Source organism: Oreochromis aureus, linkage group 7 (genome assembly GCF_013358895.1).
Source record: "Oreochromis aureus strain Israel breed Guangdong linkage group 7, ZZ_aureus, whole genome shotgun sequence".
Taxonomy (NCBI): domain Eukaryota; kingdom Metazoa; phylum Chordata; class Actinopteri; order Cichliformes; family Cichlidae; genus Oreochromis; species Oreochromis aureus.
The window spans coordinates 33093269-33120936 of NC_052948.1; the positions used below are offsets into that span (position 1 = coordinate 33093269).

The window sequence follows — 27668 nt, forward strand, 5'->3', positions numbered from 1 at the left end:
CTACCTGGTTTCATGGGTGGAGGCTACAATGCAAGCTCAGAGAAACAACACCTATATATCATGCGTAAGCCTCAGAGAACGTAGTGCCTCTTTAGTATAAGAATCGATGTTAGCCACAATCATTAAAAACGGCACTACCCAGCAAGGAGTTCCCCATCATGAGAAGTTGTAATCCCGGTATTTATGAGCGAGGATAAAAGTGGCAGCTGCAAGGAGAAAATGTACCGCCAAGCTGATTTACTGTCCAGAAGAACAGTCTTCATTATTGATTCTTTTGTGCTTTCAGATCCTGCAGTCAGCCAAAGATTTCCTGTTCTTACCCTTTCAGTCTGTACAGCCTCCATCTCTCTGCCTAAAGCAGAGAAAAACTTTTTTTGGACTGTATTTTAATGTGTTAGTAGGAGAGCTGACCAGCAAGTCAGTCCGGCACTAAACACTGTCACCAATAATTCAGCTTCTGCAGTCAGGACCATATATTTGGACGATGGCAATAGTTCCAGAATTTGACCTCTTTACACCACCGTGAAAATTTAAAAATGGAGCAACTAAGATGTGACTGAAGAGAAGTCATAACCCTGAAAAGCAAACAGAAAACTAACTGATAAGTGTTACAGCCAGATGTGGCCTGCTCTCTATTCATTTAGAGGAAATTAAGGAGATAAAAACCACATCTGGAACCTTTAAGTGTTGAATCTGTATCTGATCGCTGTTCATCTCAATAAAGGAGACTCACAGGTTCCACACTTAAAAAAATAAACCTTGCAGCAGTTTGTGCAGTTACTTTAATTTTTCTGGTGAGGACAATATTGTAAAATTGTTTTTAAATAGCATAAACATTGTTCAGATATTATGAGATTCTGTGCATGTCTGGTAGTCCATGTTTGGCATCCCATGCCTTTGAAATCCTCCTTCTCCCACAGCCACCCTCCTGTTTATCCGGCTGTAAATTATACAGACTGACTGGCTGAACCGAGCGAGACCCTTGAGATCAAATCGTTAACCTGAATGTGTCACAGCATCTTTATCCTCAAACCAAAAGACGAATCCAAAAACTACAGAGAGTTTAACTATACACAGGTTTTTGACTGGTTGCTGGCACCAGTTTTCATTATTAACCAATTTACTGTTTTCTCTTTCATTTGTAAAGGCAATTTACCAGTTATTAAACTAACTGCATCAGTTAACAGTCTAATAACTGCGTTGATAATTGTAAAATATGGCATTGTAGGGAGCGCTGTTTTGAATTTAATCAAGTGAGCTCAGTCAGTCACAAGAGAGAAAAGATGAGAAAATGTTACGTTTCAAGGATGTTTTGAGCCAAAAAGCAGATGTCTACATTCACTTGGGTCCCTGACAGCTGCTAATCAGTCACAATACAACAGCTGCAACCAATTTTAAAGTATAGCACATCCAACTCACGTCTTAATGGAAGACACATTAAACATTTGTTAATGTGTCACCAAAGTAAAAAAAACAGCCTTCAGTTACTTACAGTATTTCTCTGTGATCAAGCTACAAATACAGCCATTAAAACACCCAAGCAGAAAGATTAATCGCGTGTACGGCTTTAACAAAATATTATTTCCGTTTCTGAATATGTTGATTTGTGTTTAATATGTGAACATTTTCAGTCTGTTTCAAACCACAGAATGATGTGTTTAAACTCACCAGCATTTAAAATAATGGTCATGCCAACCAATATTAGCACCACTAAAACCATCCTGCTAAAGAGCTAATGATAAAAAAAAGAAAAGAAACTTAAATATTAGCAATATTAGCATAAGCAGGTTCCTATTCAATTAAGTAAATCAGGTATATTTTACTATCAATTAGATTTTACAACACACAGGAAGTTGGTGTTTTTGATACACTGAAAACACAGAACTGCTTATACCAAGGTTAAGTAAAACTAAACTAAAAACTAAAACTAGATGTGACAACACAAGTCAAGTTTAGTCAACTAAAATAAAAGATTTTAAATGAAAAATAGACGTCGTCACAGAAAAAAGTGAAACTGAAATGATTTTGTGAACTTGAAAAATTAACTAAAAATAGAAGAAACATTCTTAGTTTTTTTTTGTTTTTAATTTTCATAAAAAGTTATTAGATCTTTCCTGATAAGGTATTAATAGACATGTTTGACGCTCTAGAAGTCTGAGTTCTTGTTATAGGTGTACTGATATTCCTAAATCTTGCCTCTGGGAATAAAGCGAACACTGAAAGTAATAAAAACTAAACATTTATGAAATACAAGACCATAATAACGCTGGTGTACACATCAAACAACACTCCAGTTCAGGGGTGGGCAACTCCAGGCCTCGAGGGCCGGTGTCCTGCAGGCTCCAGTTAGTTCTGTTCATTCTTGACCATCTCATGATTGCCTAAATCCAGAAGTGGAAGTTGTCAGATATACAGAAGTCCTCTGTTAGCGTCCCAGTCTAACCTTAGTCCATGTGCGGAAAATGAGATCAGACTTTTAATTTTTTTTTAATAATTCTAAAGTCTTAGCACGGCGATAGACAGCCAGTCAATGAAAAACTAAATTTAAAAAGATTTATGAATGGTAAATGACCTGCATTTGTATAGCGCTTTACTTAGTCCCTAAGGACCCCAAAGCACTTTACACTACATTCAGTCATCCACCCATTGGTGATGGCAAGCTACATTGTAGCCACAGCTGCCCTGGGGCGCACTGACAGAGGCGAGGCTGCCGGACACTGGCGCCACCGGGCCCTCTGACCACCACCAGTAGGCAAACATGGGGTTAGTATCTTGCCCAAGGATATTTGGCATGCAGCCGGGAGGCAGCCTGGGATCAAACCACCGACCTTCTGAATAGTGGCTGACCTGCTCTGCCATCTGAGCTACAGTCACCCACCAGCATTTTGGACTATATTTTAATGTGTTAGTAGGAGAGCTGACCAGCAAGTCAGTGAAGCTTTAAGCAGACAACCATTGGACAGGTTTAATGGGCGACGAGCATTTGTTTGTGTGTGCATGTGTGTGAGTGGATCCAGATAGAACATTTTTCAGGCTGGCTGATCATTTTGGTGGCATCTTCAATGGTTTTCTACACATTTTGTGCCCAAGCCACACCAAAGGGAAAGCCAAATGGCTTTTAGGCGCACTTTTTCATATCTGTGATTCACTGGTATCGACATTGCCCGCATCGGCCTTATCAGACACTTTCACAAAAAGCTGCCTCAGCGTCAGCACTCTTTTGGAGTTTTTCTCAGTAGGGATGTTTGGGTTCCTAGTGCCTCTTCAGTTTGCTTCCTACCATCAGCTCCTCTCAGCAGATGATACACTCGGGCTGAGATTTTGACTTCCAATAGACCAGTAGCTTCACAATGTTTTCTACTGACAGTTTGATTTTCCACTCCACTCATAAATTTTCTATCCTCGTGACCATCTCTCAGGGTCTTGACGTGTCACACTTTAATATTTTTGCCTCTCGAGTCACTGCACAAAAGGACATGGGTTCCTTATGACAAGGTTTTTTCTTTAACAGCTTGCAGGCTATTAGGAAACAAGTGCCTGCAAAATACAGTACAATAAATTAAAAGTTCCTTCATAACATTTTGTGCAATAATGTATGACTTACAAAATCCCACAGTACACCTGGACTCGCCTCAAGGCAGACCAGTGTGCCATAACACTCCATTTGGGAACTACTGTTGTACACAGATTTAAATGCCTTTTGAGTCAGTAATTAAAAGATAAAAATGTATACAGTGAAGGCAGATTCGGCATCCCAAGGATATTTAACAGTAATCACTTTCAGCCCTGTGCTATCTGCACCTCAAGCCTTGCAGCCCTTCGGTGTGTGAGTCATTTAGTCTCTGATATGCAGCAGATGACTTATGCAAAGGAAGGTCCAGAGAACAAACTGGAATTCTAAAGTAAAAATAAAACTGAAGTGCTTCTGTGCATCATAAGCACATAAATTTGTGATAAATCACAGAGATACACTTAATTATTCATAACAGGTCTGGTGTGCCAGTCAGCTCTTTAACGCTGTAAAATAAACGTGGGATCTTTGGCTCCAGCCAGCAACTGAGCTTCAACTCAACTAGATTATTTCTGCCAGGAAACATTTGTATAACTAAAAGTTAATTCTCCTGACAGACCATACTCTCAGGAAAGCCAACACGCAGACACCATGCTCGACCTGAAGAGGAGTGTTTCTGCAGCAAGGCCCTTGCTATCAAGTGGAAATCTTATCTATGCATTAATCATCTTAGGAAGGCTGAATCCTGCTGTTTCTGGTCGATACACTGCAGGTGGGTGGCAGGAGGAAGAAGAGGAGGAGAGGGAGGGAGTGAGAGACAGAGAAAGACAGAGAGCCAGAAGGAAAGGGCAGAGTGGTTAGGGAGGCTGTCTTGGAGGCAAAAGGTCACTGTGAATCATCACAGCAAAACACCTAACGTGAGCACCCCTATTCTTCCTGAATAAACCTCAAAGGTACCAACTGCATTTTCAGACTTTAGAACAGAAGCTGCTGATACAGTTCGGGAAATGGCATGAAACTTCCATGAGCCTGTACATCTGGAAATCAGTCTAATCCGACTGCAATTCCAGATGATCGTTACCTCAAACCAGCAACACAGAAATTATGTAGGACCAGAGAAAACCTAAACCTTGAGTTTTGTTCAAAAGCAGGAGAAACTGTATGCTTCCAGAGAACACCCATCCAAGGACCAAGAACACTACAGATAGAGTGAAAGATCCAATATCTAAGTGCCTTAAACCAGCACTGCTTTTAATGGACACCAGGTGGCAATGCCTGTGGTTGGAAAGCAATTTCTGGTCCTATTAAAGCCTACAGGGAAACAGCTTTAACCTCATTGACTCTCTTGACTGCTAAGCATCAGTGCCAACCACTGAGCCACTGTGCTGCCTCTTCAAATCTAAAGTAGGGTTAGGAGTGAGAGATCCAGATCATGGCACCTGCAGACCTCTGAGAGACCTCATCTTTGGTAAAACTGAAGAATTTGAGCCCCTGAGCACGAGAATAGTTTGGTGTGGCAATGCACATTTTAACTGAGACTTTAAAATACAGAGAAGTTAATGAAGGAGAGCACAAAACACAAACATGAAAAACCTGATTAATTACAACTTAACCCACTTTCAAAGAATTTCTGCTTCAGATTCAGTCAGGATACTTTGTGAGTCGTGCAGGTTAAGAGTCTGCCCAGGTAAGAGAAACCATTTGTCCAAATGAGGATTTATTGACACCTTAAAAATTCCCACTACACAATCCTCATGTTACTGACCCAGAAACTGTGATTAACAGGTGAGCAACCAGGTCACTGACAACAAGATGAATTTAAAGGTTTCTGTACACAAATCCACAGACCTCTATGCTTCAGATGCATTTTTATACTTAGAACAATCACACTCATGTGTCTCTCCACAGAGAGACACATGGATTCAGGCTGGTTGATATGTTATTACGACCATTTTTCAAAGACGCCAACCACGGAAAACACTTTATGGTACAAAAAATATCTGCAATCACCAGTTTAGGATTATTACACACTGACCTAAACAAAACAATCAGAAGAAGGATGCCTTTCAACCTCGAAATAATCCATCAAGTGGGAACAGCGCAGGCTTTTAAATGCTGAGGAAGTACAACCACACAGTTTTCTAAAATTGTTCTCAAACAAGAGCTTCTCAGAACGCTCACATTTTCTATTACATGTTACCTACTATTTATTTAGCAGGCTGAATTCTGAAGAGGTCAGGCCATTAAATACAATAGGAAAAAAAAATAACCTAGCCTGCTGCTAGCAGCAGATAGATTCACCAAAACGTCCAACCCTAGCACTGAGTCTCATGGTGACACAATTTCATGTCATGCAAACTTCTTTAGGACAATGAAAAGTGATGAGATTCTTTCTTTCTTAACTGTCTTAACTGTCATGTTTAAAGTCTGAATTGTTCATTTAAATCTTTATAACGGGCTTGATCGTTGTAGATGCTGCTTGTGATCAAGAGTTTACGCCACAACTTAATAATGGAGCGTGAAATAGCAAAATGCCTCTAAAACGCATGCAAGTTTGCTTTTGCAACTCAGATGTGCCAGATGATTAATCTTATATTTCACTCATTAGCTTCTGTCACAGACGAATCGCTGCACAAACGTGGAGTGTAACGCACGGGCTGTCATGTCATCTTCCCATGAACTGTAAAAGATCCCCGTTTTATTCATATCCGGTAAATGGAATTTAACCATGTCCCAGTTTCAGAGCCTCCCTTTGCAGAAGCATATTTCATGCACCCACATGTCACACTTTGGCATTTCTGTGACTCACGGCTGATCTGTGGTCACATTTAGGGATTAATATCCTCAGTGAAATTCTACACATACTGTAATTTACTTTGCACATTTTACCCCTCAGCTGAATTACTGAAATCTAAGAAGGGTTAGCTAACAGACATACACAGGCATTGCTTGGCTTCGTTGAAGATTAAAAATTCAGTGACCAGTTTTTCCGTATCAGTAGTTCACATGACATCAGACCTGACAGCAAAACCAAAGATCAACTTTTCCCTTTGCCTCATTCGTCTTTATTAATTTGTCTTTTTATGAAATTTGACCAAATGAATAGCAACTCCAAGGAAGCCGAGGCCCTTAGTGTGCACACTAACACCAGCACAGATAACAGGCCGGCAAGTCAGATGTTATTTGTAATTCCCATTATGAGTCTATCAGCAAGAAATCAGCTTGGATTCATTCTGCAGAAACAATAAAGCTGCCAGCAGCTCGGGGGATGGCGACCGCATTACCCATCCAATAAAGGCTGCTTCCGCTAATTACCTCTGCTCCTTCCGTCTTTGTTTACAAACTGATTTATGAGTCAACAAAGACTCCGAGTCCACCTATGGGACAGAAGAAAATACTCATTACTGTCACACCTCCTCGTCTGTGTGTGGCCATGAAATATCGTTTTCAACTTAGGTGAATTTACCTGGATTTAAAGCAAATGAAAAAATTTTAATTGTTTGCATAAGTCAGCAAGACTTCTATACCTTATTTATAACTATCATTAGCTTACAGCTTGAAGTGTTTAAAATATGTGCTAACTAAAATAAAGACAAGATGACAGTTTATTGAACTTTTAATGAAATTTGCAGATTGTCTTGGTGTTTAATAAACTCAGCCGTCTGCTCCTTGCTATCTAAAATATAACAGGACACTGGAGTAAATTCTCGACCATCTCACACTTCTGTTTAATCAGTTTTCTGTTTGACGTTCATTCAGCTGTGTAAAAACTTTAATTTCAGCCAAACTGATTTACTGAGGAACAAATAAAACACTGAAAAAAGCCAAACAATAAAATTTTTAAGTTATCTAAGTGACTTATATATCATGTTTAACCTGAGTAGTGAAAGATCGCGGGGGGGGTTGAAAACAATGTGCCGGGAGTTCGCTGTTCTTGCCAGATCTAGTGAGCCTTGAACCCCGGCTAGCTATCAAGCTGGTGGGTAACAGACGTCTCCGAAAACAGAGCACTTCTGCAAATATGTGATGTCTTGATAAACCGAGCAGATATTTGAAGTTTACACAGCTACCTTCTCACCTGAAAATATGTTAAAAGTTTATTTTGTGACCCAGAAAGATTAATAAGAGTAATATTAAAACCAACTAGCTGCCGCCATTGTTGGAAACTGGAATTGGCTGTGCCGCGGTATGAATCCTGGAATAGGTTGGGCCACGAAGGATACACCCGACCCATCCTTCAAATCTGGGGAAATGAAGGACGCATTTGTCGGCCGCATTTGGAGGAGCCTTCGAATTTGGACAGCCTTCGTCGCGTTGCTGTAACGTAATCAGCCTACAAATGTGGCCTCTGAAGGATGTGGCCCCTGAATTTGGACACAACTACGATACCGGACACTGCTTCTTCTTCTTCTTCGGGGGTTTAACGGCAGCTGGCATCCTTGTACATGCAGTGCTGCCATCTTCTGTTTCATTCCGTTATTACACTCTTAAATCCTACTGCTGATTCCTACGTCTTTCGGGATCTTACAAAGCTTCAAATGACGCGTCGACTATCAAATTAATCGTCGACGATTTTGATAGTCGACGTAATCGTGACTAGTCGACTCATCGTGGCAGCCCTACTCAACTCCTTGACTGAATTTAAATAAAGTACCTACAATGTCAGGTTTCATCTGTAGCTCATGTTCACACTGAACTTGGGAAAACTGGATTCAGATTCATTGCTGCCTATAAATTGAACAAGCTCTAAAGAACTATTAAGCTGCATTCTCCGTAGGGTTACGTTTGTCTATCTACAACTGTTCTTGTATGAGTTTGTCTTCATTTGTGTGTATAATGCATTTGTCCTTTAATTGTGCAGCTCTTTGTGTCAGTTTTTGAATGTTGCATGTGTATGTTTTTATGCACAGTCCTCTCTTGAAAAGGAGATCTCAATCTTAGTTAGCTTACCTGTTTAAATACAGGATTTAATAATAAAAGATTAACTTTTGTTTAAATTCCATTACAGAAAAAGAGAAAAATTTAACACAGAGAATAAACGGTAAATGGACTGGTACTTGTACGTCACCTTGCTACTCTTGAACCATTTGAGGCACTTTCTTACTACATGCATGATTACAATGCAGCAGGCCATCCCAGCTGTCATAGGGCAATAGGTGGGAGTAAACTTCAGTTGAGGTTGCCAGTCGATCACACGCTGATATAATCCCCATAAATATTTCTGATGCTGATTCCTGCGGAGACTGTTATTCTTCAGCTACAATGGTACGATTAGATTTAAAGGAATACATTTCTAAATAATATTTCAGAGAGACAGCGGAGATGCAAACACGTAACTTTCCAGTTAATAATGGTCATCTATTATTCCATGTTGATTCTAATACGTAAATATTGCCAGGTTATCTTATACTTACACTTTCTGATTTTAGCTCATATTCCTTCACGGCTACCCTTACCTCTGACTGAGTGCCCCTGGCAAACAGAAGGTTTGAACAGCAGGTGGGTGAGGTTTCTGTGCTCAGAGCCAAAAGTGACATCATAGAGAGCCAAGAATAATTAATTAAAATAATCTTTCAGAAACCGAGTCTTCTCTGCAGGCTGCACCAAACTGTGGTTTGCTTTCTGGTGGCTTCAGCAGGCCACTGCTTTGTGAAAAAGAAAGAAAAAAAACAAACAAACAAAAAAAACCCCAACACATTAAAAGGTTCAACACAAACTGTTGCCGTAAAGTTGGAGCCGCACCGTTGTGCAAGACATCACTTTATCTTTCGCATTTACCGGAAGCACAGCTTCAAACCTTAAGTTTAATGCAGCATTTCTGAATTTCACTCTCACACACCTGCCTGTCAGGTGAAGCAGCTATCACGTCACTTAAATGCACGTGCGTGAACACCCACGCAGACTCCAAGTACGATCACAGTGCACGCGGACTCCAAAGAGGAAAATGCACGAGAGTCGTTTGCGTAAATGGCGTAGATGTGCAGCGCTTTGCATGTGCAGTGGGCTGATAACAGACTGTTGGTCTGGAGGCTGCAGACACTTTGCTCCTCAGCAGATCCTCCAGCAGCCCTGCGCCGGGGCTATGACTCATACCGCCTGCCTGCTACCGATGCTGGACACGACAAGTAACACGCACCGAACACCAACAAGCAAACGTGCGTCTGCGCCAGGCACCAGCTGAGCCCGCAGGAAACATTCCGCTCTTTTCTTTTTGCCACTCACCTTTCTTTGACGTTACAGAAACAAACTCAGATCCTCCTCTCAGGTGTCTGCTGCTGCCTGGCCAGTTCGTCTCCTCCTCCTCCTCCGAGACGTCGCATCGCTCCCACAGTCCTGTTCGAGGGCTAAATCCGGGCAGAGATCAGCAGCCTGCCCGGAGCGCAGCGTGATGTCCCAGCGGGCTGTTTGTTGGAGCTACAGGCTGGGGACAGCTCGAGAGTACCTCTGAGAGTCCTGCGAGTCTGATGGATGTCGCACGGCTTCCTTTAGGGTGGAGAATAGACGATCGAGCTGCTTTCAGGGACTCTCTGTAACCTCTGATTTTTCATACTTTGGCTAAGACGTGCATCGATGTGCCCATACTGTGACTAAATATCAAAAAAAATTTGTTTTGATATTACTATGTGATATGTTCTATATAACAAGCACAGGTTATTGGTAGAACACTCAATAATAAAAATACAACATACTGGTTTCATAATATGGAATGCCATTTATGCCAATAATATTAAAGACATAAATACACAATAAATGTTAGGCAAATCATTCTGGAACTATACTATGAAAGTCCACTTTGATAATGTTGATATAAAAAGATACTTAAAGTTTACAAAAAATGCTTGTATGAATTGGTGTAAATAGGTGAACAAGGCAAAGAGCGCTCCAGTAAAAGTAGAAAAGCACTACAAAAAACCAGTCCATTTACCGCATATTCAGTGCCTTCACACACACACACACACACATACCTTCATACACGTCATTACCAAGCAGAATCTCATACACACACTCACACACACACACACACACACACACACACACACACACACACACACGTCTTTTGCACATTTCTATTGCACTGTTGTGTCTGCACTGTCTTGTGTCTGTATTGTTCTGTTCTGTCTGGTGTTGCACTGTCTTTGTTTTGTTTTGCAATTTTTACAACATTTGCACATTGTACTTTATGTATTCCTGTGCTGATTGTCTGTTATATGTCATATGTAGCTCCATGGTCTTGGAGGAATGTTTCTCGTTTCACTATGTAATGTACATCTGCACATGGTTGGAATGATAATAAAGCACTTGACTTGACTTGTATTTATTCCAGGTTTTGGGGATTTGTAAATGGCAAAAACTGAAGTTTCTTTAATTCCATTTGATAATGAATCTAAAAGCAAGTAAATTCCCAAAGACTTCCATGTTAAAAGTCTTAACTTTACAGCATTAAATATATATATATTTACAGTCTGGTAACTTAGCACTCCACACATTGCTCCACATATGGTAACACCTGCTTTCAAAAAAATAATATGGTGGCAGCCATTAAGTCTCCAAAATGTGAAGTCGAAAACCAAAGGCTGGTTTTACACTGGTTATGTTCATCTTTAATACACAGTCTATTTAATTAATACACAGTGACGTATTTACGTATTTATGAATGTATCAAATTAAATAGCATTTTACAAAAATTACTTTTAAATGATGCTGTCTAATTCTTCTCCAGTAATAACACTGGGCGGTGGAGGGGTGGGGGGGGTTGACACCTGCGGAGGTTTGATATTTGTAAAACCTCCCAGTGAGCTGTCATTACAAGTGAAGCTGGACTTGCTGCTAATAAAAATCAACCTCCTTAACAGAAATACAGGAAGGAGAGGATACAGAGCCTGCAAATGTTTGATTAGTGAATCATAAAATATGTTTTTTGGGGTCATGTGACCTTTAATTAAACAAGAGAGGCCACAGAGACCACAGTCACCTTTAAAAGAATTCCATGATAATAATACACATCAATCAATGAAAGCAAAAACATAAAAAGCAAAATCAAAAGAAGACATCAACATAAGGGACGATGTCTGTTCAAAGAAAACACATGCATTCACACTGCTCAGTGCCCCACATGGGATTTCAATTGATTAAAAGGGATTAGCATATCTAATTTTACAAGCTTCTCCAGATTGTGTGAGGCACTGTAATAGGAAGCCAATTTGCTGCTCATAATGTGAACAGAAAAGCTTTTGAAACATAAGTCTGGTTGGTATTTTTTTTTTTCTTTAATCTGCCAGTTCTGCTGTTCCTCGGCTTTTCTGTTGTCCCTTGATGTTTGAAACTCTTCTTCATGGATCTGAATTTTGCTGAGTTCTGCTTCATACACCATAATAATGGCGAATTATTCAAGCTTAAATGCATATATCACATTGCATTTATTGTTTAAAGTACCTGTGAGAAAGTGGGTTCTTAAATTTCCAAACTCAAAGCACAGAATAAAGACTCATCATAACCGAAAATAAATACAATTTTAAAAATCATTAATTTTTACAGGAAACCTTTAGAAATGTAAGATTTTAAAATTCCTACAGCACTTGAAGGCACCATGGTATGAGCGTGGTTGATACACATTCATCCCACCAGAAAATAGATGCGTTTGCAGGGTCCTAGCGCCTACAGCCACTTTCTCATTCACTTTGGTATTAATGTTCAACAGGTTGAAACACATCTATTCTACTTATTTGTTTGTTTGTTTCTTTTTATGTTATATAATAAACAAAACTTAAAGATGAATCAGTAATTAGTGGCAATATTTTTTTAAGAAAATCTTTCATATATTAAACCACTATGCTGTTTAAATATGTGATTATATCAAAAGTTCTAATTCAATTTAGATCTCAATACAAATCAGCTATGAAGGAGATACTGCAAGTTTTTTTTTGTTTTTTGTTTTTGCAAGCGAAACAATAAAAAATAATAAAGCATTTAAAAAAGAAAGAGAAAAACAGGTGCACAGTATAGGGCTGTGCAAAAGTTGTGAGACATGCCTCATTTCTTTTTATTTTGCTCCAAGGAACAAGACTTTCTTGTTATCTTTTAAAGGGGTCTTGAGGAAAGTTCTCCAGATTCTCTGAAGGCCTTTCAGTTCTTCTTTCGACATTGGCTGCTTTTTCACTCACTTTCAGTCCATTCCTTGTACCTGACCATTTTCAGAGGACTTTTTGTTAACTTAGCAAAGAAGTCATTTTGGCCTTTAATAACCAATGTTAGGGGCTTTGTTACTGGCAGCCTGTCTCAAAAATGTAGTTTGTTAGCTGAATCTATGGAAAATGCCAAAGATATCACAATTTGTCCAGATGCATCTGGACCTTCAGTTTATCCATCTACTGTTCACCGAAGCCTCATCAGAAATGGTCTCAGTGGAACGATGGCTTTCAATAAATAATTAAACCCAAATTTGACAAAATTTTGGCTCAAATTATTATCAGTATGTACAGAGGAGGTCAGAAGTGAGTGTCTACAGCCATATGTAAAACATGTCGGAGATGTGGTGTTAGGGAATCCTGACCAAACTGATGGAATACCAGAAAGTACTATCAGATTATGATCCACCATGAGATACCTCCTGGAACACATCTGATTAACAATTTTAATTTCCATCATGAAAATCATCCCAAACACAGTGTGAATGCAGTATAAGCACACAAACACACAATGGAATTCTATCAGTCATGGACTGGTCTCCCCAGAGCACAGACCTCAACATAACTGAATCAGTGTGGGATCATCTTGGTAGCTAACATTCAAAGAAGAGCTTTGAATGTCTATTAAGAAGCTTGGAGAGCATTTAAAGAATAATTAAAGAAATTACAAGAGAGTTTGTCTAAGAAAGTTTGTGCTCTGTTTAAGAATTAAAGTGATCATACCAAATATACGTAACTCAACCATCTTGGATTGCAGCTGGTGAAGATAGACATTATGCTCTTCCAGCTCCTTCCTCATCCTGGCATGAAATTGTGTAGTCCTAACCCCTAAACCACAACTTGTCTTAAACGCAAGCAAGTAAGCTTTAGTGCCTAAATCTAACCAATGAGTAAAAACACAAGTATCCAAACATGATTCAAATGGCGGTCTGCTCAGTTAAAACATGGAGCTTACACTCTCAATAACCTTTCCATCCACCAAATCTGGTCTTTGTAGTTCTCAAAAACAGGACAGTTATCTGTATGTGGCCAATATTTTGTATGTGTAACGTTCAATTGCAGGCAGTATCTGGAGCATTATGTGGTCCAACAGGATAATAATGGGTTGGCTCTGCAGCCTCTGTGAACTCAGCGTAGCCAGTTCTTCATAAGCTGCAGGTTAAGGTTGATGTGGGCTTCAGTTTGCAGAAAATCTCAAGTGTCCAAGGCAGGATTCTGTGTGAGCCCAGTATGGAGGGCTCGGAGTCCATTTGTAGGATTAGAGCAGCGGTCCCCAACCACCGGGCCACGGACCGGTCCGTGAGTCATTTGGTACCCGGCCGCGAGAGCTGAGGCTCAGGTGTGAAATTTATGGTTTTCAGGGTTTTTCATCGGGTGCAGGTAGGATACCACGAGACACAATAGGGCTAGGTGTTTAGGAGCCACTTTCAAAATAAAACAGTAAAGGTGTAAAACACCTTTAGATGGGCTTTTTTTTCTTACCAAAACAAACAGTATAGAAAAACAATATATTTTTATTTAGAGTGTTTTAGTGCAACTGACTAAGTAAAATTTTTAAGGAGAGGAGCTCAGACTGCTTCCTTTCACAAATATCTAACACATTTAACTTTTTTACTGGGCTCAACTTTAGCTTTTGCTCAAATCTTAGTCTCAGCATTTACGTTGTCATGGATACCACATGTCTCTAAACGTGTGAGGTACAACGTGAGCTAGGGAATAAAAATACAGAGACCTTTGGAGTAAGCTTACAGTGACTGTGCTTGACATAGTGGTTTATGTGCATGTGCTCAACTGAAAGAGTGTGTGTGTGTGTGTGTGTGTGTGTGTGTGTGTGTGTGTGTGTGTGTGTGTGTGTGTGTGTGTGTGTGTGTGTGTGTGTGTGTGTGTGTGTGTGTGCGTGTGTGTGTGATCATGCATGTGCTGACTGAGTTCAGGATTAAACTTTTTACCACCGCAAATTGTTACCATGGAGATGTGATTCAGAATGTCACGTTTCTCCGCTTAATTAGCTGGTAAATATGGACATAGTTGGATCAGAGCCTGGTCTTCCATCAAAGTCAAAGAATAGGAAAAAAACAGTGAATAAAAGGATAACTTGAAAAGCTTCTTGGAACATCTGCTCATCTCCATTACCAGCACTTCTTACATAAGCTGCAATAACTCTCTGCTGAATTACAAACTGAAAGAAAGACCAGCATAAAGAGTTCTAAGCCCCTGTTATGGTCGATGCCATAAGCACCTATACTCGAGTGTAACCTGCTGCAGTCCACAAAAAAAAGATCACAGCTTCCGATTCCTTGAAAAATAACTTAGTGAAGATCTAAGACTCTAGATTTACATGTTTACAAGTTTGGAAGGTCTGTTAGAGCCATTTTAAATAATTGTAGATTCCAAGATCATCAGTTTAAACAACTTTACATAGGTACAAGTTATTCATGTGTCACCACTATGGAAAGAACTGTCACCGTCAGATGAGTGGAAATTGGTTAGGATGTGAAAGAACAACCAAGTAACCACCAGTTCTCAAGACTGCCATGGACTGGGAAGTGCTGGAACACCAGCATCACTGTGCACAGTGAATTGAGTTTCACATCACCGTGGACTGAGAGGGTGCTGTTCAAAAAAGAAGTGCAGCTCCAAAATCAACACCTTCAAGCTCAACTGAAATTTTCAGCATCCCACATGGACAAGCTAAATGTGTTCTGGAGAAGTTTTTTGGTCAGACAAGACAAAGACTGAGATATTTGGCCACAGTGATAAAACGTATGTTTGGGGGGAGTAAAGGTAGGTCTTTTAAACCTATAAACACTGTACCGACTGTCCTGCATGGTGGTGGAAGCATCATACTCTTGGGCTGTTTTGCTGTCAGTGGTACAGGTACATTGCACAACGTGGATGGAATAATGATGCTGGACTGCCTCCAATTTTTTTTTACTTCACCTTCAGCTAAATGTTTGAAACTTGGACACAGTTAAGGGTTTCTACGGGATAATGGTCCCAAATACACATCAAAACCGTTTGGAATGGATAAAAATGCTAAAGTTTAGCCTCTAGAATGGCCTTCCCAAAGCTGTAAGCATGCCAGGAAACCATAGCGTTAAATCTACCAATTCTGCCAAAAAAATGTGTTTAACTGTGCCAGGATTGTGCCAGAAGCTTGTTGATGGCTACCAAAAGTGTCTGGTTTAGATGCAGCTAGCTAATGGACATTTAGTGGGAGTGCATGCATATATCTGAACATTTATGTATACTTGTAACCCTGTGTGGATTAGAGAAAATTCAAAAAAATTTAAACTTTTGTGCCCAATTCTTGTTTTATAAAGTCATTAAAGATGTAAGCTGTAAAATCATTCCACCCTGGAAAAGAAAACAGTTAAATGAAATCATTAAAAGCCCAAAATGACCATGACATTAATGCTCCTGATGAGTGTATGTAAACCTGGGACCACACCTGGATATAAAAGATGGATGTGGCCTCCATGACGACACTCATTTGTTTGAGGACTTCCAATATGAAACCTTAAGTCGAGCATCTTGGGTGTCACTATAGTAGCTTTTTAAAACAAGATGTTACAAGCACAAGGATCTCACTGACAAACTGTTAGACACTGAATGGTCATACAATAGATACTTGGCAATCACAGAGCAGGCCAGCCCTAAACCATACCCAGCTCATTTTTGACTATAATGGGGATCATGATTTACAACCTGAGCACCATGCTGTATTCAGTGAAATTTAATCTAGCAACGGAGACCATATACAGAGCATGAATCAAGGAAGAAAGGGCTATTTTCCCACAGATTTCTATACGACTTAGTGTTTCAGCCAAACAACATTCATCCTGCTGACTATTAGAAAGGATGCAGGATGAGATACTTGTAAATTGGTGTATTTGAAGACCTAGAAATTTTCTTTTTAATATACAGAAGCAAATTGGTATGAATGCATAAAGGAAAGCAAACAACACATCTAATGTTTCTTTAGCAAACATACATTATATATATATGTATATATATATATATATATATATATATATATATATATATATATATATATATATATATATATATATATATATATATATATATATATACATAAACCATTTTAGGGAAGCTATTATAGGGAAGAAGAAATGTGATTGGTCACCTGGGACATTATTTTCATGTTTCCAGATTCTCAGAATAGAAGTTCTGTGTACTGAGCTCGGTAACACTGTTAAAAACGGTCCAGTCATTTAACACTGCTGATGTTTGCTTTCAATAACTCAGAAAAGGATTTTTGAAAAAGTGATATCATGAATGACACACAGTGAAACGCCTGGTGGTGAAACACACGACATAACAAGACTCCACACCAAATGGGTGGTCAAGGTGTGGAGTCACAGAGCAATGAAGCACCCACCACAGGCCATGATAGCCCTGAGATGTAAAAGGCATGCAAAATCCTGCCTACATCGGAAATCGCTATTTGATATAATACAATTTGTAATCTTATCCTTCCTAAAGTCTCTGTTACAATATATTTTTTATACTTAAGCTAACTAAACTAAACCTGTATAATGTTGACCAAAACTAACTGCAGTTCTGTGTTACCACCACTAAATGTCAGTATACAACCATATTGAACTCTACATCAAAACAACAGACACAAAATTTACCATAAGATTTCATTGGTTATTGATTTTTGCTGTTGTTGTTGTTGTTGCAAGAGTCATTATTTGGAAAATACAGTGTTTAACCTTTTTTTATCCACTGTACAATAAAATGGCCTCACCTCCTTTTAGAAAGACTTACAAGAGAGAGAGACAGAGAGAGAGAGGAAGGGTTGGACTTCTGTGCCGCCGTCATCACACAGAGAAAGCCAAGTGCTTTCACAATCAACATTTTCACTCAGGACCACTCACTTCTCTTTCTTTGTCAATACTAGATGAAGACTTTATAAGGCAGAGACATCACTCAACAAGCTGAATTAGAACTGCCCAATAAGAGCACAGCAGTGTTTCAAGATAGCTCCTGAATAGAGAGACTTCCTTCTTTTCTCTGTCATGTCTTACTTTTCTTTCTTTTCATTTTATGCACCAGATTCAAGAGTCCTTATTGTCATTGTGGAAGCATAACGAAAATATAGTTATAATCCCTCACATGGTGCTACTCCAAAACCTTTTTTTTTTTTTTTTTTTTTTTTTTTTTTTTACATTTATTTATGTTTGCATTCAGAGGCAAGCTGGTGTGTTTTGGATCATTGTAATGTTGTATAACCCTAGTGCACTTCAGGACATGAACTGATGGTCAGGAATTCCTCTTCAGGATTTTTTGCTAGATACATGGTTCCATCAGTTATGGCAGAGGTTCCCAAAGTGTGGGGCCCGCCCCCTAGGGGGGGGCGCAGAGCCATTGCAGGGGGGCGGTATGAAAAGAAAAAAAAAGAAAAGAATGCTTGGACACTGCTAGCATAATGGACAGGTTTTTGACGGGGCTCCCACACAAACGCAAAGCAGGAGATGAAGCATCACCAAATATGTTTCCAAACCAACTTCCTTCCAAGCCAAAGACTAGAAAATATGGTGAAGCATATCTTTCCTTTGGCTTCACCTGCACAAGTGCCAAGGTAGGTCTCCCCCTGCAAAATTAGTTTCCCTGCGTCGGGAGCAGCGCTGGGCTCTCCAAATCACGGACAAACAGTATCCCACATTCTTGATTTTTAGTTCACAAACACTTCTTGTAATAACTAACTACCCCTGACATTTTGGACATGTTAGCTCTTTATACAGTAAAGTTACAGCGGGATACAAATAATATCAGGCTGATCCTGCCGTAATTTGTTCCCCCTGTCCAAGTCACGGACAAACAGTATCCCACAGCTGTTTTTGTTTTTGAAACCATTTTGCACAGAGAGGCATTTTTTGAAAAATGTATTGATAGCAATGTTGAATATTATTACACAGGAAAAAAAACAACTATGCGTAAAATAATTACACCGTGACGCCTCTGCCTTTCTAAATGCAGGGACAGTAACTGCGTGTGTATATATAAGCGTGTAAAACCTGCAGATAGTCAGATTAACAGTAACAGTATTTTGTCTCTATCTGCCATTCTGCAATTCATCTCATGTAAACAATAGCGTGGCGCACAGCGTGACGTGAAAAGAGGCACATACCTTTGTCATTGCGTGGCGAACTCTGTAATCCTCGTCCACACATAAATGCAAAAAAGGAGTTTTAAAAAATCTCCGTTTACGTGTTGACGAAAGACCCAAACGCATAGAAAAAGCTGCGTTTTCAAAAATACCCGTGTAGGTGTGGACGCAGCGTAAAAGAGTGTATATTTTATTACTACCTGTAATTTATTGCTGTTTACTTGTATTTGCTTAATTGTTTACTAAATGTTTGAGGTGTGAAATAAACCGCAATGGAGCAAAATATGGGTGTGTGTGTTTGGAGGGTGTGTTTCTGCGGGGGGGGGGGGCATTTTTCTTGTAAAACAAAGGGGGGCCTCGCAAAAAAAGTTTGGGAACCACTGAGTTATGGGAAGTCATCCAGGTCTTGAAGCAGGAAAGCAGCCCCAGGCCATCACACTACCACCAACATGTTTGTTGTTATGATGTTCTGGTTTTTTTTATGCCACAAGTAACAGAATAATTGTATTCTTTTTGGTAAGCTGTGAATTTCACTCTCTCATGGATGCCATTTTTGCCCAGTCTCTTTCTTATTATTGAAACATGAACACTGACCTTAAGTGAAGACTGCAGTTCCTGAGATGTTGTTCTGGGTTCTTTTTTGACCTCCCGGATGAGTCATTGATGTGCTTTTTGAGGTTTTTTGTAGGCTGGCCATTCCCGGGAAGGTTCATCACTGTTACGAATTTTCTCACCAAGGTTCGCTGAAGTCCCAAACCCTTAGAAATTGTTTTGCAACTCTTTCCAGAACTAATAAACGTCAATGATTTTATTTCTTAGCTCTTTCTTTAGATGGCAGGATGTGTTGCTTTTTGAGATATTTTAGTTCACTTCACTTGTGATTTCTTCATTTATCAGGCCTGGCAGGAATCAGGCCTGTGTATGAATGGAACTGTAGCTAATCACAGTGAATTCATGATTTAACAAAAGGTGCAATTACTTTTTCCACACATGGTCAGGTAGGTGTTTAGGTAGGTGTCTCCATTAACAAATTAAATTATCATTTAAAAAGTGTATTCTTTACTTGGGTTATATTTGACTAATATTAAAATTTGTTTGAAGAGCTAAGAAGATCCAAGAAATCCAGAAAGGGTTAAATACTTTTTTCACTGGAGTACATCGGAGGGTTTAATGTTTCTTAATAATCTAAACTTCTATAATTATTTGGGGGCTCTTGTCAGTCACACGGCCTTAGTATTTTCCCAACTTCCCCCTAAATATGGCGCTCCTGTGTGGAGTCAAATAGCTTAAAGTTTCTTTAAGGACAGTTTGATATAGCTGACAGGCTGTGAGATTAATCTACATCTAGTGTAGCATTAACATAACAATTAAATGGGCAGTGAGTTCATCAGGGTTCAAATGGATTATTAGAGCCCATCACACTGTGCCACAGATGGCAAAAGTAAAACATGAAATCGTGACAATAAACATGTAAGTCTGACATAACTGTCTAAGTCCTGACTGGAGTGTTTAGGCATCATTGGGAAACCTGAACAGCTTCCCATAAAAGGATAAAGTGTGTTGGAAAAAATGAAAGCAAACATGATGAACTAGTTTTAAGCAGCACGGATGTAAACACATGCCGCCCCTTCCAGGAAATGGATTTGACTAACTCCTTAGTCATCTCTGGATTCTTGTAACAGCCTCCCCCACAGCTTTCATGTTTCCAACTTCCTGCCTCTTACTGCACTGGTGGAAAGGGGCTGGGAGTCGGAAACACGAACATATAAATGTTCATTCATTTCAGAGAAGCAGAGACACATGACAAAGGACAACTAAGCTTTGGTCTGTATTTTCTACGTGTCTGTGCATATCTGTCTGTGCGCTTTGGTGTGTGTATAAGAAAGTGAAACTGTTTCACACTCAGTGTCTCTTCGTGAAATGGCGCAGCAACATATTCAAGTAGAGAAGAAAAGGCTCTGCTGTTCGATCTGTTTGGATCTGCTGAAGGATCCGGTGACTATTCCCTGTGGGCACAGCTACTGTACAAACTGTGTTAAAAATCATTGGGATGAGGAAGATCACAAGAAAACCCACAGCTGCCCTCAGTGCAGACAGACCTTCACACCGAGGCCTGCTCTGAAGAAAAACACCATCTTGGCAGAGTTAGTGGAGGAGCTGCAGAAGACTGAACTACCAGCTGATCACTGCTACGCTGGACCTGGAGATGTGACCTTTAATGTCCGCACTGGGAGGAAGCTGAAAGCTACCAAGTCCTGTCTGCAGCGTCTGGTCAATTACTGTGGGCAACACCTCCAGCCTCTGTATGAATCCCCTGCCTATAAAAAACACAAGCTCATCAAACAATCAGGGAAGCTCCAGGGGAACATCTGCTCTTGTCACGGTAAAGAGTTGAAGCTTTTCTGCCGCACAGACCAGAAGTGTATCTGCCTTCTCTGCGCAGTGTATGAACACAAACACCACGACATGATCTTGGCCTCAGAAGAATGCATTAAATGGGAGGGGGAGCGTGTTTCAAGTCAACAACAGGTTAAAAAGAGAATCCAGGACAGAGAGAATGATATGAAGGTGCTTCAGCATGAGATGGATGCTATAAATTATTCTGCTGATAAGGCTCTCAAGGAAAGCGAGGAGATCTTTACTCAGTTGCTTCATCTTATCAACAACATGCGCTCTGATGTGAAGTTGCAGATTAAATCCCAGCAGAAAACAAAAGTCAGTCGAGCAAAAGAGCTTCGAGCCAAGCTGCAGCGGGAGCTCAGTTGGCTGAGGAGGAGAGATGCTGAGCTGGAGCAGCTGTCACATACAAAATATCATGCAACGTTTATTCAAAATTACTCCTCTTTGACATGCATAAATCAGGGAACCGACCCACGCAGGATTAACATGCATCTTCTGCAGTACTTTGAGGATGTGACACTAACTCTGCACAAGGCCAAAGAAAAACTACAAGGGATTCTTACTGATACTTCCACCAAAATCTCACTGATAGAGAAAGAAGTTAGTGTTTCAGTGCCATCAGGAGAGCCTAAGACCCGAGCAGAATGTTTAAAACACTCACAAGTACTCACACTGGATCCAAACACAGCAAACACACACTTGTCACTAACTGAAGGAAACAAAAAAGCAACTGTGATGAGTGAAAAACAGTTATATCCCAGTCATCAAGACAGATTCACTGACATGTTTCAGGTCCTGAGCCGAGAGAGCCTGAGTGGACGTCATTACTGGGAGGTGGAGAAGAAGTCGTTTGAAGTTTCAATAGCAGTTACCTACAAAGATATCAGAAGAACAGGGTATGAAAGTGGATTTGGAAATGATGACAAATCCTGGGCTTTAGAGTGTTTTAATAAGAGTTATCAGTTCAGACACAATGCCACCAGCACTTTAATCAGAGGCCCTCAGTCTTCCAGAATAGGCGTGTACCTGGATCACAGTGGAGGTATTTTGTCCTTCTACAGCGTCTCTGACACGGTGACTCTCCTCCACAGAGTTCAGACCACATTCACTCAGCCACTGTGTCAGGGTCTTGGTGTTTTTGCTTCTTCTGATGCTGCTGCTGCTGCTGAGCTGTGCGAGCTCAAAAAAATACTAGTGCCTGTAAGTCATGTGTAAGTTGTCCTAAAAATCAGTGATTTTCATGAGAGTAACTGAGGGACAGGCAAAGACTTTAGGCAGTAAAAGATGTATTAATAGCATAAAACAAAACAAAAAAGCATCTGAAGATTATAAATAAGGATATGTAACAATAATCATGAAAACTATAACTAAACTTGAACAAAGACACAATTTGGGGACATAGCAGTTCAAGCTACTTGTGCTAAAAGTCAGTGATTACTGTAAAAAGAAATATTTGTGGCCACATATGGTTGTTTCTATGGTAGAAGAGGGTTAATAGCATAAAGAAAGCTTTTAGAAATAATTATTTGACCGTTTTTATACAAGATACATAGATTCTGTCATGGGGACTCAAATGGCACTAAATAGTTTGAATGAACCAAACATAAAGTTAAATATTTTATTACTCATCACTGCCTGTATTGATTTAAATTTAAATAGTAGAAGCCTCACAGTAGGTCAATACAATATTTCTCTTTAAAATCCTCAAAGGTGATCCATTAGAGTCCAGTCAGGTGGCATATTGGCCAGTTTTCATTTCAGCTTCCATAGAATCTGAGAAGTGGGTTAAGTTGCTTAGCATGCTAATACACAGCAGCGTTATCTGACTTTTGTCTTTGTTCCTGTTGTATAGCCACTAAAAGGGTGATGCTTTCAATGAACTGAAACAAAAGTAGGGAACTTTTCTATGTAACCATGCTTCTGTGAAAAATTTGACACAAACATATTAGAGTTAACATACTAATCTCCTAAAGAGTAGAAAATTCAGCAAAGCTTTTTTTTTTCTTTTTTTTAAATACTTAATATATCCCACCTTTATTTTCTGGAACGCTTCTGCTCTGCTTAAACAGAGTTGTGTTGTCATCTCCTGTTTACATTAGCAGACATTCCTAAATCTCCAGAGCAATTAAATAAAGCAAACATGGAAGTGAGTCAGCTGAAGTAAAGCGGGTGTGGGTGTGGAGGGGGCGTCAGCAGGTTTACAGAGATCAGTTTGTTTTGTGATATGTTTTCTTTTTGATAACTAAACTGTCAAATCATGTTTTTGTTTGTTTGTTTGTTTTAGTTTTTTAAAACATATGTCAGGTTTATGATCATTATTTAAAAATAGAAAAGCACATTTAAACCTGGACTGAGCCGAGACTGGTTTTAAAACCAAGTGTAAAGAAGATCCAGTGATTTATTTCATAGTTTGCTAAAGCTCAAGACTTTGTGTGTTTTCAGACACAAGTCTTTTTTTCACATGTTTACACTCCAGTATTATTAGCTTAAAATACGAACTCTGTAGTCAAAGAGTAGTTATTTTCAAATGAATTTGAACATTTGCACAGTGAAGAGAAGTTGCTTGAAATGTTTAAACCTGTGTTTTGTTGTATGTGAATATTTGCACAATCCTTGTTAAGTCTCTAACATTTTTTGCAATTAAAAACCTTGATTTCTGATTGTTATTTTCAATAAAGAAATATGGATCTATTTTAAAGCACAGTATAATTTTAGTTTGTGTCTTTTATTTTAAAAAAGATTTTAATGGTCCAGTTTTGTTTTTAAATATTTGAATTTGTCAATTCTTTCCCTTCGGTTAACTATAAAGATGCAAAAGACAGTATAGATTTTATTGCTTACCTTCAAAGCTTTTCTAAAAATTGCTTCTTATATTCACCTTTATATTTTTGATGGATGGGTCAAATATTTAGCATGGAGGACACAAGAGATGAACAAATTTGTTGTGTCATTGCATGTAGGGCTGCTTAACGATGTGTGGTTTCTCTTAATATCACCCCAAAGACCAAGTCAGGTAACATATTTGACCAGGTTTTATTTTGGCTTCTTCAGAAACTTGGGGGATGATTTGTCACAGTGTGCTTTGGACTCCGTTGATTCTGTGGAATATTTCTGCGTTGCTAAGACGAAGTGTGTAAGAAACACAATAAAACTTGGAAGTGCCACAAAGTGCAATTTCTTTACTGGCCACACCAAAAGTGCCCCCCACCACTTCTTCTTCTTCTTCTTTCAGAAATGCTGTGAGATTTTTAATAAGTCACCCATTTGAATTCTGTTTATCCAAAAGTTCAGTTCATATTCTTAAGAACTGTAATGTGATTCCTCTTGCATAAGTCATGCATTTGGTTAATACGTGGAATTAGAAGCGTGGCCACTTTGAATGATTGGTATGACTATGGCCCAGGGAGCCACTGAACTAATTAAGCTAACCGAGCATTTTAATGCACCTATCTTACAAAGAATATGGATTATTTGAGGCTCATTGGCTTCATTTTTCAGGGTCAGGGGTTGATTGGTTGCAATGGTCTCTGCCTCGGGCCTTCCGTTTTTAATATAGTCTTTATAAAAATAACCTAGTATTACACATTGGATTGTTTATAGGAGTAAATACAGTATTTATCGATTTATAAACTGCATTTAGAACGATGGCCTAAAATGAAAAAGTGCGTTTCTACACTGGCGTCAATTTTCGCAGTGAATCATGTTTCGAAAGAGAAAAAATGTCAGCAAGAAATGAAGAAGAAATTATTATCTGACGTTTTGTTTTGTTTTATATTTTTTAAGCTTTTAAATCGTCAATTGGTGTAATTGAGAACTTTAAAAAATTAAGCTGCTGGAGTGGGAACCTTCATATTGAAAGTGACAGGAAAAAATATATTTATATACATTTTCTAGGTAGGGGGTCACATTTAGTTAAGCTTTAGAAGCCCCAATATACCGTAATAATTCTATGCATTTATTCCCCGCAGATATTATTAATTGTACAATGGAGTGCCTTCTATGGAACGCCAGGACTGCCATAATGAATTAATTAAATACACCATTAAATAATTAATTAAATGTGGCAATAATTAATTAAAATCAGAAATAATTAATTACATAAATATTTACGACACATGTAATTAATTAATAATTGACACATTTAATTAATTATTGACATATTTAATTGATTAATGACACATTTAATTAATTATTGACACATTTAATTAATTATTTATTTATTTCACATTTTAATTAATTATTGCCACATTTAAATAATTATTTAATGGTGTATTTAATTAATTCATTATGGCAGTCCTGACGTTCCATATGCCTCATTAGTTAATCGTGATAATAAAATAAAGGGACCGAAAGGCGGAACCCTTGTGTAAGAGGGCTGTTGCACTTACACGGAATGTTTTGGTGTGGCACGTGAGAACGCGGAAGTACGGCTGTGTTTGTCGGATTTGTTTATTTTTTCCTCCTTTTACCGAATTTAAGGGAAAATAATGGCGGTGAGCGCCGTCCACCTGGAGTCCGACGCCTTTCTGGTGTGCATGAACCACGCGCTGAGCACAGAGAAGGAGGAGGTGATGGGTCTGTGTATCGGGGAGGTGGAGGTCTCCCGTATCGTCCACATCCACTCCGTCATCATCCTCCGCCGCTCCGACAAGAGGAAAGACCGGGTGGAAATCTCCCCGGAGCAGCTGTCGGCGGCCTCCACGGAGGCGGAGCGGCTGGCGGACATGACCGGCCGGCCGATGCGGGTGGTCGGCTGGTACCACTCCCACCCGCACATCACCGTGTGGCCCTCCCACGTCGACGTGCGGACCCAGGCCATGTACCAGATGCTGGATCAGTGCTTCGTGGGCCTCATCTTCTCCTGCTTCATCGAGGACAAGAACACTAAGACGGGCCGGGTGCTCTACACCTGCTTCCAGTCCGTGCAGGCGCAGAAGGGCTCAGAGTACGAGCGCGTGGAGATCCCCATCCACGTCTTGCCCCGCGAGGCCATCGGAAAGGTGTGCCTGGAGTCGGCCGTGGAGCTGCCGCGGATCTTGTGCCAGGAGGAGCAGGACACCTACCGCAAGATCCACAGCCTGGCGCACCTGGACCCCGTCACCAAGATCCACAACGGCTCGGTGTTCACCAAGAACCTGTGCAGCCAGATGTCGGCGGTGAGCGGGCCGCTGCTGCAGTGGCTGGAGGACCGGCTGGAGCAGAACCAGCACAGCATCTTGGAGCTGCAGCGAGAGAAGGAGAAGTTAATGCAGGAGCTGGCGGCTATGTGAGGCAGAGGACAGTCCGGAGATCAGTGCCAGCTGTCTGTTCCAGAGGACAAGAACAATGTGCTGCCTTTATTTGAGCTTCTTTTCTGTTTTCCTACCATCCAGATGTGTCTGGGTGTTGAACCTCAACACTTTGAGTGAAAAGTTTCTAACTGTTGACATTAAATGTCTGGTCAATTCTGAGCTGCTTATTCATAATTGGCTACAGTTTAAATTTTTCTTCAGAATACTGACAGGTGTCACACTTTATGTGGGACTGTACAGCATTTTAAATGCTTGTCTCCATGCTGCACATGTTGGCACAGTGTCTCACATTTTTTGATTGGCTCCAATCAAAATTAAAACATGCAAGCTGCATAACATGTTGCAGAAAAGACGTGTGCTCATCTGTGGATGAATCCATACTGAAATGAGACAGAATAAAAATTGTTTTTTGCAATGGAAAAAAGGGAAGGCTATGAAAAGCAAAGCAAACTTCTTTTTTTGATTTTATGGTTACTGTATTATCTCAGAGAGGAAGTCACGCTGCCTCACACAGATATCCTCTTTTCCCCACATTTAGCTGTTAGAATCTGGTCACCTTAAATAAAAGTAAAGTTTAAATCGTGCACGGCTCAAGGTTACTGTAAGTTCAAACAAGTTAGATCAGTATACATCATGAATTCCTGTTACACACTAAAACCAACTTACTATAACTTTATGTGATTGTCGCAGATGGGTTGATATTAGAGGGGTATCAGTTATGAAGCACAAACTGCAAACATTACAAACATCTGCAATATCATACAGCATCTTCCCATACAATGATACCCATGTAGAGCCAAACTGGTTTCAGAGGAAACATCCAGCCAAGGCCTGACACAGGACCTGATGGCTGTATCTGACACATCAGTTTATCCATCTACCGTTCACCGAAGCCTCATCAGAAATGGTGTTAGTGGAACGATGGCTATCAAGAAGCCATTCTTGTCTTATGAAAAGGAAACTGGAGGAAAATGCAGAATTATGTCAAATTAGAAAATGGAGGGGAAATCAGTGGCAACAGGTCTTCAACAGGTCTTCAAATCCAAATGTGAAAGTTTTGGTTCAAATTGTCATCAATATGTATGAATGAGCTCAGGAAACAGGTACAACAGTAAGTGACTAACTACAACCATCTGAAAAACATG

At 39.7% G+C, this 27668-nt stretch overlaps 3 protein-coding genes across 3 annotated transcripts in view; 2 read left to right on the forward strand and 1 right to left on the reverse strand.

Annotated features, from left to right (window-relative positions):
• rab27b (RAB27B, member RAS oncogene family) overlaps positions 1-9866 on the reverse strand; it is a 67888-nt gene extending 58022 nt beyond the window's left edge. The window contains exon 1 of the mRNA XM_031745650.2: positions 9734-9866. The gene's annotated coding sequence lies outside the window, so the exon portion shown is untranslated. The remainder of the gene's footprint in view (positions 1-9733) is intronic.
• Positions 9867-20589: 10723 nt separating this feature from the next.
• On the forward strand, positions 20590-23930 carry LOC116324905 (E3 ubiquitin/ISG15 ligase TRIM25-like). Its single transcript, XM_039615276.1, has one exon. The coding sequence runs from the start codon at positions 20753-20755 to the stop codon at positions 22445-22447; it is 1695 nt and encodes a 564-aa protein (XP_039471210.1). The 5' UTR covers positions 20590-20752; the 3' UTR covers positions 22448-23930.
• A 1676-nt stretch (positions 23931-25606) lies between these two features.
• On the forward strand, positions 25607-27107 carry brcc3 (BRCA1/BRCA2-containing complex, subunit 3). Its single transcript, XM_031745667.2, has one exon. The coding sequence runs from the start codon at positions 25720-25722 to the stop codon at positions 26500-26502; it is 783 nt and encodes a 260-aa protein (XP_031601527.1). The 5' UTR covers positions 25607-25719; the 3' UTR covers positions 26503-27107.
• Positions 27108-27668: the final 561 nt, after the last annotated feature.